This window comes from Lynx canadensis, chromosome B3 (assembly GCF_007474595.2).
Source record: "Lynx canadensis isolate LIC74 chromosome B3, mLynCan4.pri.v2, whole genome shotgun sequence".
Classification (NCBI taxonomy): Eukaryota; Metazoa; Chordata; class Mammalia; order Carnivora; family Felidae; genus Lynx; species Lynx canadensis.
In genome coordinates, this window is record NC_044308.2 from 62,276,774 (window position 1) to 62,289,742 (window position 12,969).

The 12,969-nt window shown below is 37.0% G+C and overlaps 1 protein-coding gene across 1 annotated transcript in view; it reads right to left on the reverse strand.

Annotated features, from left to right (window-relative positions):
• KNL1 (kinetochore scaffold 1) overlaps positions 1-7,723 on the reverse strand; it is a 61,104-nt gene extending 53,381 nt beyond the window's left edge. The window contains 4 exon segments of the mRNA XM_032593666.1: positions 661-722; positions 5,588-5,647; positions 6,544-6,583; positions 7,678-7,723. Coding sequence (XP_032449557.1) covers positions 661-722; positions 5,588-5,647; positions 6,544-6,583; positions 7,678-7,712 — 197 coding nt within the window. The 5' untranslated portion in view covers positions 7,713-7,723.
• Positions 7,724-12,969: the final 5,246 nt, after the last annotated feature.

Consider the following 12,969-nt stretch of genomic DNA (forward strand, 5'->3'; position numbering starts at 1 on the left):
ATCATGAAAATAATCATGAAAACATTACATCTAAGCATTACATTAAATTAATAAATTATTTTGGGGAGAAGTAACATCTTTATGATGTTGAATCTTTTTATTCAGGAACTTGTTATATTTTCATTTGCACAATTCTTTAGTATCCTTCAACAACGGTTTATCCTTTATATGCTTTTATTATTAAACACATAGCCACAAAATATAATACAATGGGAAAAAAGACATTTATCTTCTATCTAGTTATCTTTTATATATAAGAAATATATTAATTTTCATATATTAATTTTGTATCCTGCTTATTGTTTGTGGAGGTATTTCAATTGATATTCTTAGATTTTCCTAATATACAAGCATTTAATCTGCAAAAGGTAATAGATTTACCCGCATCTTTCCAATTTTTATAACTGCACTTTCTCTATATTTGGTTAGCACCTTCAATACAATGTTAAATTAACAGTGGTAAGAAATAGTTGTTTTGTTTCCGACTCTAGAGGTGATCCTTTCAATGTTTCTCAAGCATAATGCTGAATAACAACAGTAACAAAAACATGCTTATGTAATTAAAACCCAGACTATCAAGTCATTTAGTACCAACATATTTGATTTGATGACAAAAAATTATTACCTGTAACATTTTAATTATTTCTCTTTCCAACTTACTTTATAGTATCTGCAAAGCTGACTCGACGGGAGCTTTTCTTATTTCTCAAAGCATTAGAGTCCTAAGGGCAGAGAATATATGGTATAATTCATAATGAAACTACTGTGAATTAGGTCTCCACAGTACTATAGACAGAGACTAAGTCTTATTCTGAGTTAATGTGATATTATCAATTGTGGTAATTATTTACTTCTCTGAAATATCTTAATGCACTTAAACAGGAGCATGATTTTCCATGTGAGTGGTAATAAGCATACCGACACAAACAACATATTTAAGGAAGGTGATTATGCTCTCTTTCCTTTTTCTCTCTCCTTTTAAATGAATGATTATTTTGCCATTTAGAAGAAGAAAGACTTGGGGACAAAGCAAGTGATATGTGGTCTGTTATAGTAACCTTACTATCCTATTTTTAGGATTTAAGAAAAAATTTTAACTGTGGTAAAATACACATAATAAAATTTACCATCTTAACTTCATTTAAAAATTTAATTTTAGGGGCGCCTGGGTGGCTCATTCGGTTGAGTGACCGACTTCAGCTCGGGTCATGATCTCATGGTTTGTGAGTTCAAGCCCCACATTGGGCTCTGTGCTGACAGCTCAGAACCTGGAGCCTGTTTCTGATTCTGTGTCTCCCTCTCTCTCTGCCCCTCCCCCACTCATGCTCCATCTCTGTCTCAGAAATAAATAAACATTAAAAAAAATTTTTTTTTAATTAAAAAAATTTTTTAATTTTAAAAGTGGTAAGAACCCTTAGCTTTAGATCTACCCTCTCAATAAATTTTTTTTTAACGTTTTTATTTATTGTTGAGACAGAGAGAGACAAAGCATGAACGGGGGAGGGTCAGAGAGAGGGAGACATAGAATCTGAAACAGGCTCCAGGCTCCGAGCTGTCAGCACAGAGCCCGACGCGGGGCTCGAACTCACGGACCGCGAGATCATGACCTGAGCCGAAGTCGGCCGCTCAACCGACTGAGCCACCCAGGCGCCCCTCAATAAATTTTTAAGTGTATAATACAATATTGTTAACTATAGGCACAACATTGTACAGCAGATTTCTAGAACTTGCCTTGTTTTACTGAAACTTCATACCTGTAGTCAGCAACTCTCCATTTTACCCTCCTCTGTGGTCTTGACAACCACTGTTCTGCTTTCTGCTGCTATGAGTTTGACTATTTTAGATACCTTATATAAGTGGAATCACACAGTATTTGTCAAGGGACTAGTTAATTTCACTTAGCGTAATACATCTTAACCAATTTTTTAAAAATGTTTTTATTTGTTTTTGAGAGGGGGAGACAGAGAGAGAGAGAGAATGAGCAGAGGAGAGGCAGAGAGAGGGAGAGGGAGACACAGAATCTAAAGCAGGCTCCAGGCTCTGAGCTGTCAGCACAGAGCCTGATGCAGGGCTCGAACCTGTGAACTACATCTTAACCATTTTTTTTATTTTTTTTTTAATTTTTTTTTTTCAACGTTTATTTATTTCTGGGACAGAGAGAGACAGAGCATGAACGGGGGAGGGGCAGAGAGAGAGGGAGACACAGAATCGGAAACAGGCTCCAGGCTCTGAGCCGTCGGCACAGAGCCCGACGCGGGGCTCGAACTCACGGACCGCGAGATCGTGACCTGGCTGAAGTCGGAAGAACTTCCTTCTTTTTAAAGGCTAATATTCCACTGATATCACATTTGTTTATCCATTCATCTGTCAGTGGACAGTGTCAGTTGCTTCTAACTTTTGGCTACTGTGAATAATGCTGCTATGACAGAGGTATATCTCACTTCAAGACCCTGCTTTCATTTCTTTTGGGTATATACCCAGAAGTGGAATTACTATCATATGGTAATTCTATTTTGATTTTTTGAGGAACCACCATACTGTTTTCCATAGTGGCTACAACATTTTACATTTCCATCAACAGTATACAAGGTTTCCAATTATTCCACATCCTAGCCAGCACCTGTTGTTTTCTTTATTTTTTAAATTTTTTTTAAGTTTATTTATTTATTTTGAGACAGAGAGAGCACAAGTGGGGGAGGGGCAGAGAGAGAGAATCCCAAGCAGGCTCTGCACTTACAGTGCAGGGGCTTGAACTCACTAACTGTCAGATCATGACCTGAGCCGAGATCAAGAGTTCCACGCTTAACCAATTACCCTACTCAGGCACTCCATCTTTTTTTTCTTTCTTTTTTTTTTTTTTTTTGAGAAAGATTGAGAGAGCGATTAGGGGAGACAGGCAAAGTTAATCTTTTTAAATTTTTGAAAATTTTTTTAATGTTTATTTATTTTTGAGACAGAGTATGAGTGGGGGAAGGTCAGAGAAAGAGGGGGACACAGAATCTGAAGGAGGTTCCAGGCTCAGCACAGAGCCAGAAGCAGGGCTCAAATTAACAGACCGCAAGATCATGACTTGAGCCAAAGTCGGATGCTTAACCAACTGAGCCACCCAGGCACCTCAGGCAAAGTTAATCTTAAGCAGGCTCCACATCCAGCATGGAGTCTGATGTGAGGCTCAGTCTCATGATCATAAGATCATGAGAAATCAAATCAAATCAAATCAAATCAAGAGTTGAACGGACTTAGCCATCCAGGCATCCCAAAGATTTTATTTTAAGTAATCTCTACACCCAACATAGGAGTTGAACTCACAACTCCAAGATCAAGTCACAAGCTCTACCAACTGAGCCAGCCAGGTACCCCTTCTGTTGTTTTTTACAGTAGCCATAGTAATGGATATGAGCTGATATCTCACTGTGGTTTTGATTTGCACTTCTCTATTAGTGATGCTGAGCATTTTTTCATTATAAAACGCTATTTTTTTCTCTCATTTTCCTTAACAAGAGCAAACATTTTTACTCACATAGATACCAAACACAAAAAGCAAAAGACATAAACAAACAAAATCCACAGAGACTTTTATTATGTTAATTCTTAATATTTGAGACACTACAACTGGCCTTGAGCTTACCAGGACAATGATAATGATATAGTAAATACTGAAACTAACAGATGCCACTATACTTCTTACTTTAAAAAAAAAAAAAAAAAGAAGGGGTACCTGAGTGGCTCAGTCCATTAAACCTCCAACTCTTTTATTTATTTATTTATTTATTTATTTATTTATTTATTTATTTTTAATTTTTTTTTTTCAACGTTTATTTATTTTTGGGACAGAGAGAGACAGAGCATGAAAGGGGGAGGGGCAGAGAGAGAGGGAGACACAGAATCCGAAACAGGCTCCAGGCTCTGAGCCATCAGCCCAGAGCCTGACGCGGGGCTCAAACTCACGGACCGCGAGATCGTGACCTGGCTGAAGTCGGACGCTTAACCGACTGCGCCACCCAGGCGCCCCTAAACCTCCAAATCTTGATTTCGGCTTAGTTCATGATCTCACAGTTCATGAGATCAAAACCTGTGTCAGGCTCTGCGCTGGCAGCATGGAACCTACTTGGGATTCTCTTTCTCTGCCTCTCTCTCTGCCCCTCCCCAGCCCATGCTGTCTCACTCTTTCTCTCTCAAAATAAATAAGCTTTTAAAAAATAATAAAAGGAAAAAGAAAAACTGAAATTTGTGTGGTATACTGGAAAGAGCACTGAGTTAGAAATTAGTAGATTAGATCTCAAATTTGAAGTCTGCCACTAACTACGTGGACTTGGACAAAAATTTAACCTCTTTGGACCTTATATTTCTCATCTATAAAAAATAAACATTTTTTTAAAAATAAGCAATTGGATTTAAGATTACTGGTGAGGTCCTACTGGTTTTAAAGCTTTAGGAGTCTATGAATCTGTTATTTACTTATTCAATGTTCACTAAGTTTTTCACACACACACACACACCAGCTCCTGTACTGAGTGATGAAAAAATAATGGTAAAGGAAACAAATATAGCCCCTACTCTATACTGGGAATTATGGTGACAAAGATACTGAAACAAAAAATCTACACAAATATAAAATTCAAAGTGTGATGAGTGTTATGAAGGAAAATTGTATTAAAAAAAAAAACTAATCTAGCCTAAGAATCAGGAAAGATTACTTTGAGGAAGTATATTTGAAACCTGAAGGATCAGTTAAAATTAGTCAGATAAAGCACTGGGTAGAGAGAAAGCCTTGTAGGTAGAATGTATGCAGAGGCCCTGAGGCAGGAAAAAGCTTTATGTATTTGAGAAAGATTAGAGAGGCCGAAGTAGAGTGAACATTCAAAATTATATGGTCTTCAAAACTATATGCATTTCATCAGTCAACAAAATGTACTGAAAGTCACCTATACCAGGCAAAATAAATTGAAAAAACACATGATAAAGTACCCACCCTTAAAGAGTTCTCCATTTAGAATAGACATTAGCAGACAATTAGAAGATATTGAGGGATGATTTTTTGAGAAAAGTGATACTAAAATTGAGTCTTAACGGGTAAACAGGAATTACCAAATAAAGAGGGCTACAGATTTACGATAAAGTTTGATAAAATATTAATTGTAGAATCTAAGGGATGACTATATGAGCATTCACTCTAAAATTCCTGCTACTTCTCAAAATGTTTGAAAAAAGTTTTTAATAGAATGTTGGGAAGACAAAGAAGAATGAAGGACTAACCACCTAAATGAAGGAAATATCACATGTAAATTCTTACAGGCTTGACAGTCTGTGTCATGTTTGCAGAATAGTAAGCAATCCTGAATGGTGAGATACATGTGTGAGAGTGGCAAGTAAGAAGGTTGGAAAAGTAAATGGGGGTTAAAAATCAAGAGTGCCAGCTTACTCAAGAGTTTGGATTTTTAACCTGAGGGTCATGGGATGCTTATTTGTACACATTCAACTAAAAATCATTTATGATGTCTGTCTTCATATAGCTAATAAATTCCTGACTGTTAAAATTATCACTGAAAATAGTCATCTATATAAAGCATTTGCACTAGAGACTTACCGGAACTGTTTCATTCCCACCTCTGAGATCCTGAAGAGGACTCCTTGGGGGTTTCAAAATCTAGAAGAATTAGAATTATTCAATAAAATCTGGCATATCCATTAATAATCAGTTCAAGTTATATCATAAGGAGAAAGGTAGAGATGTTAAAATTTCTGTGAAAGCCTCTAAAACTCCTCAAATTCATACTGTGCAGAGCTATACTCTGTGGCTGGTTTAAACACTCGGTATCTACTCCCTTTTCCCTGCCCACCCACCTCAATTATTTTGCCTACCTTCATCTCATGTGGTCTGGGTAAGCCCCACCCCAACCCTAGGGTACAACATGTAGCCTTGGTCTATAACAATGTGCACATGATATTCTCTCATCATTAGTGAGCAGTTCAGGAATGAGGACTTGACCTATAACAAGATAATTGAGCCAATATGATTCGATCCTGAGTTTTGTTTTTGTTTTATCTTGAGGAAACAGACACTTTTTCATTTAGGACCTGAAACTGGAAGTTGGGAGAGCTATATGTAGTAATCATTGGGAGAGAGCCTGTCTGACATTGGAGATTATACAGAGGAAGCAATCAGTAGAAAAGTGAGAAAAAATCCTAGTATTGGTGATATTATTGGAACCCCTGTTAAGTTGTGCTAAAAGTCATCCTTCTGTTTGGATAAATTTTGTGCTAAAATCAGTTTGAGTTGGATTTTTTGTGCCTTACTACACTGTTTAAATACATTTTTTAACTTTAGTGCAGTATAATTTACATAGCATACGATTGATAAAATTACTAAGAAATTAATAAAATACAAACTTTAGTATATTTACAGAATTGTGTAACCAATTAAATATTTCAGTCTTTTATCCAGAGAGCAAAGTGGAGCCAGATGGTGATGCTATAGTCAAAATTACTGTGGCATATAGTCATCATTCAAAAAAAAGGTAACAATTATTAAATGTTTCTTACTGAGGAATGTCTTCTTCTAAGAGGTCTTTCCATATTGTCACTGAAAAAGGAAAAAAAAATTTACAGACACACTGATGAAAGACTGAATTTTCAAAAGCCATCATCACAGCATCCTTAAATCGGCCATCACTTTCAATTAACACATGGCATCACTTTCACTTAGCAAAATTTATATGACGTTAAATTCAGTATTTAGAAAGTCAGTGTTTTAAAATACTTATGTGTACTACAAGAATATCTCTTGAAATAACCATGAGTACAACATAACGTACCATATGTACAGAGGTACAATTAAAATTTTTTTTAATGTTTATTTTCGAGAGACAGAGAGAGCACAGACAGGGGAGGGGCAGTGAGGGAAGACACAATCCGAAGCAGGCTCGAAGCTCTGAGTTGTTAGCATAGAGCCCAATGTGGGGCTCAAACCCATGAACCGTGAGATCACGACCTGAGCTGAATTCAGACGCTTAACCGACTGAGCCACCCAGGTGCCCCCCAGAGGTACAATTATAAGATAAATGGGTCATAAACCAAGAGACTCTAGCTCTGGTTTTACTACTATGTGATTTTTAGAGCGGTTTTGAAAATTAAAATGCCTATGGAGGTCAAACAGATAATTTAGTAAATGCAAGAAAAACAGGCAGTGTTGAGATGATAAAGGAGAGCTCCTGCTTAGTCTAATGGTCACAGTCATGACTCTGATCAGGTTAGTGGTTGCCACAAGAATATAAGCCCAGTGTTGCTACGCTCAATTTTTCAAGAGAAAATTTTAGCAACTAATCCAAAAATGTAAAAACATTGTTTAAGGGAAAAAAAAAAGAAGTGTGTAGGCTATAAACACGCCACCAATTTGTGATGCCAATTTTAGACCAATCACTTCATTTCCTTGGGCCTTAATCTTCCCATCCTTAAACTGAAGGGATGGGAGGTGGTCTCTAAAGTCCCTCTTAATTTTGACCCTAGATATGTAAACACAAAGATAAGGCAAAGAGAGCTATGACTTTGTAACATTTATTTCTTTTCCTTGGAGCAAAATGGAAAAAGATTTCAGAAGTTATCAGTTGTTCTTACTAATAGGAAAAGTATCTTTCTCTGACAGAATTTAACATTTTTAGTTACACTGCATGAACTTACTTTTCTTCATTAGCTTCTGAAGACATCCCATCCATTTTTTGAAGAAAATCTTTTTCTGAAACAAATATACAACATTAGAAAAGGTGAGAAAGAAAGAAAAGAAATTAAAAACTATGACGAGATTAATAGCAAAGTTGTGACTTCAGAATTACTCTCTGGGGGAAGACCAAAAAAAGGGAAGCAAAAGCTATACAATGAGGCTATAAAACAAGAGAAATTTTGAGTTTAAACTACCCCTTTATGGGGCGCCTGGGTGGCGCAGTCGGTTAAGCGTCCGACTTCAGCCAGGTCACGATCTCGCGGTCTGTGAGTTCGAGCCCCGCGTCGGGCTCTGGGCTGATGGCTCAGAGCCTGGAGCCTGTTTCCGATTCTGTGTCTCCCTCTCTCTCTGCCCCTCCCCCGTTCATGCTCTGTCTCTCTCTGTCCCAAAAATAAATAAAAACGTTGAAAAAAAAATTAAAAAAAAAAATAAACTACCCCTTTATAATTAATACTCCTGGATAATTCTTATATTCAAGATAAATCAGGGACTAACTTTGATTGGGATGAGATGGGTATTAATATTTCAAATAAAAATTCACCTTAGTTATAAGAATTTGTGGATTATATAATAATTCAATCCCCAAATGAAATCAATTAGGTTTCAAAATACATAATATACATATTTATGTTATGAAAATTCAACTGTGAGGGGCGCCTGGGTGGCGCAGTCGGTTAAGCCTCCGACTTCAGCCAGGTCACGATCTCGCAGTCCGTGGGTTCAAGCCCCGCGTCGGGCTCTGGGCTGATGGCTCAGAGCCTGGAGCCTGTTTCCGATTCTGTGTCTCCCTCTCTCTCTGCCCCTCCCCCGTTCATGCTCTGTCTCTGTCTGTCCCAAAAATAAATAAAAAACGTTCAAAAAAAAATAAAAAAAAAAAAAAGAAAATTCAACTGTGAGTACTTAGCAAAAAATCTTTAAGACATGAAAATAACATTTAAAAAGTGTAGCTGAGGGGAGCCTGGGTGGCTCAGTTGGTTGAGCAATGACTTCGGCTAAGGCCATGATCTAATGGTTCATGAGTTTGAGCCCTGCATGGGGGCCACTGCTGTCAGTGCAGAGCCCGCTTCAGATCCTCTGTCCCCTTCTCTCTCTGCCCCCTCCCCCATTTGCACATTCTCTCTCTAAAATATAAATAGCAAAAAATAAAATAAAATAAAATAAAAAGTGTAGCTGATTATGCTTATAATTCCACTCAATGAATATTTCTCTTTCCAAATGTGAAATAAGAGACATAAGCTAAAGTTTCCTCAACTGGTCTTAGTTCCTAGCTACACATAACTATACTAAATGCATTAACTTTATTTTATTTTATTATTATTATTATTATTATTTATTTTACAGAGAGTGTGTGTGCATGCACAGGAGAGGGGCAGAGGGAGGGAGGGAGGGAGGGAGGGAGGGGGAGAGGGAGAGGGAGAGGGAGAGGGAGAGGGAGAGGGAGAGGGAGAGGGAGAGAGAATCCTAACCACGCTCCACATTCAGCACGGAGACCAACAAGGGGCTGTATCCCATGACCCCAGGATCATGACCTGAGCCAGGATCATGACCTCTGCCGAAATCATGAGTAGGACGCTCAACCAACAGAGCCAGTCAGGCACCCTATGAATTAACTTTAGAACTTCACCTCTGTGTAAGAAAAAATTCTACTGCAGACTTCAGAGAACAGAATAGCTACATATTTTACCCAACAGTATTAGCATTTCTACCACATCATTAATACCATATACATAAACTATTCCACCAAAGTTCTTATTTTAGAAGTAAAACAAAAGAAAACGCCAAAAAAACCCAGATACTTAAAAGATATTTTACATGCTTTCATCATATATAACAAAAGCCAAGTTAAGGGACAATAGTTCATAATGAATCTGAACTTCAAACTGAAACAAAAATCTGCTTCTTTTTTAATATCAATTTATTCAATTAGCTGTCAATATAGCAAGATGATGGGCATCTATTAGAATTTGATTTCAGACCCTCTCCTTTCATCCTCCATAACTTTTTCAGTTTGTTTATCCATTCTTCTGGTTTCACTTACTCCTGCTCACATATAATACCCATACCTACTTACAATATTTTTAGAAGTTGATTTCTCAAGATAATTTTTTAAAAATAGCAGTCCCCTGCACTTCACTATTCTCCTTAAAAGCAACCACTTTTACCATTTTAGGGTAATTATTTTGTATTTAATGAAAGCTCTTACTTGCAAACATCTCCATCTCACATACACACCCACCCCCACACCAAATAAATACAGTACCAGAAAGGAAATATCACATGCTAATTTCAGCACCATAAATATAAAAATCCTAAATAGATAGCACAAAGAAGCCAACAATTTGTAAAGAAAATAATACATCTTAGTCATATTGGTTTTATTCCAGTAATGCAAAACTTGCTCAACATTAGAAAATCAACTTTACAATTTGCCATACCAACAGATCAAATGGAAAAATCATAAGATCATCTCAGATGAAAAAAGTTTGACTTTAACATCCTTTCATGTTTAAAAAAAGAAGAGCCTAACAAACTAGGAAGAGAGGATAAATTCCTTAATCTAACAAGCCATATCTATTTAAAAAACCAACAGCATACATCAACTTAATGGTGAAACTGAACATTTCCCTCTGGGATTAAACAAGTAGGACACCTATTTCCAATTCTGTTATTCACAAAATCTTAGTAGTTCTATTTCCAATATATATCCCACATGCATTATATATATCCAAATGCATTCACTTCTATCTTTGGTGCCCCCAACATAGTTCAAGCTACAATTACCTCTGTGTAAACTATTGCAAAATGCACCTAATGGTCTCCCTACTTTCATTCTGATCCCCCATAGTCCCTTATTTACATAGACAGTTATCTTTTTTTTTTTTAAGCTTTATTTATCTTGAGAGAGACAGAGGCTGTGTGAAGGGGGGAGGGGAGAGGAAGTGGAGGGGGGGGAGAGAGAGAGAGAGAGAGAGAATATCCCAAGCAGGCTCCATGTTGTCAGTGCAGCAGTGCACAGCCCAACCTAGGGCTTGTTCCCATGAACCGTGAGATCATGACCTGAGCCGAAACCAAGAGATAGTGGCTTAACCAACTGAACCACCCAAGTACCCTGACAGTTATCTTCTTAAACATAAGTTACATCTAAGAGACTCACCTACTTAAAACCCTTCAATGGCTTCCCATAGTACTGAGAATAAACTCTTCACCAGGATTTACAAAGCTCTACAAGATCTGGTCTCCACCTTCCTCTCAGACTTCACACTTCACCTGATGCTACTGTCTTCCTCACTATGCTAGCCACATTGGCATTTCCATTCCTGCACACACAAAGCTCTTTCCCGAGCCACTGAATTTATATTTGTTATTCTCTTTTGGCAAAAAAAAGCCACGAAAAGCACCCTTTGTAGCATTGTGTATGTCTCTTTTGTAGCATTACCACTACAATTTAAAAGTCTGTTACATAAAGTAATTATTCCTGTTACTTCCCCAAACTACCTATGACCCATTAATAAACCCTATGAGAATAAGGCTGGTGTCTCTTACCCTCACTATTATATTCTGAGAAACTAGCACATGCTTTGTACATAATAGGAGCTCAATAAATATTTGAATGAGTAATTAAGAAACAATTCTTTTAAGTTACCTCTACCATCACTGACTTCCATAGTTTTTCTCCTTTTGAGAATATTTTTAAATTCAGTGACACATTCAAAATTCACAGAGGGGTGCCTGGGTGACTCAGTCGGTTAAGTGTTGGCCTTTGGCTCTGGTCATCATCTTATGGGTTCATGAATTCAAGTCCCACATGGGGCTCTGTGCTGACAGCTCAGAGGCTGGAGCCTGTTTCAGATTCTGTGTCTCCCTCTCTCTCTACCCCTCCCCAACTCACACTCTATCTCTCTAGCAAGAATAAATATAAACATTTTTTAAAATGTTTAAATAAAAAAACCAAAATTCACAGATAAAAATATTAAATACTATAAAATCAAGATCACCTAAACATCTTCACTGTTTGAAATAGTCCTATCTAACCTGCAGACCTACTGGTCTGCAGCACTTAATTAAATGAGATTCAAAGCTTATTTAGGTCCTCCTTTAAAAAAAAAATTGTTATATAACTGTAAGTTCCACTTTCAACAGAAATAGGTACCCTAGATCATGTTAAGCTTCATTTATAAAATGCTGTTATGGTTGAACTCTTTATTGCTCTCACATTAACTAATTATTGATTGGTTGTAAAAGTGTGCACCTGGCACCCAAGGGTGCTACAGCATACTCACAGAAGTGTCCTAGGATTTTAAATTTTTGAGAGAAACAGCAATTCTTGACATCTGTCAGGCACCATGAATACTACTTGTTCAAAACAGTACCCGTTTGTATTACATTAGTTTTGATAACATATTATTGCCAAGTTGGATTTTTGGCAGTTACTATGATATGAAGCACATATTTTTTATCAACGTGGTACAGGAGACGGGGGTGGCAGTGTCCAGTATGATTCCAAGATTTGAGAAGTTGTGTAGTGTTCAACAAGCAAACATATCCAATTAGTAAATAATTGAGATTACTTAAGAAGAAAATATATTATCTTTTCCTTCAATTTATGCATATTTTTTTAAATGGCTACTAAGCAGTTAGGACATAAATTTATTACAACTTAATTTTTTAAGTTGTTTGGACCTAATGACTTAATAAATGGAACTATTATGTGTTTTTTGGTTTTTGTGTGTGTTTGTTGTTTTTTGACCTTCGGGCACCTTGAGCCAAAAAAGTTTGGTAATTACTAGTCTAAATAATCCAGAGGTGTGCAAACTACAGCTACTGGGCCAAAGGAGCCCTTATATGAGTGTTTTTTCTTACATTTTCAATGGGTTGTAGAAGACAAAAGAAAAAGAACACAAAACAAAAAACAAAGAACATGCAACAGAGACCATGCTGGTGACCAGGTGACCACGTAGACTGCAAAACGTGAAATATTTTCTATCTGGCTCTTTGCCTACTCCTGCATTTACACTACCAATATCTAGAGTTAAGGTATTCCATGGTGTCCACTAATATAGGCTCTAGACTTGTGCTGTCCAATACAATAGCTATTTAAATTTCTATAAAATAGAAAATTCGGTTCTTCACTCACAGTGGCCACATTTCAGGCATTCAGTTGTCATTTGTGACTAATGGTAACCATGTTGGGCAGCACAAATCTAAAACCTTACCATTATCACTGAAAGCTTTATTGGACAGCATTATCAATA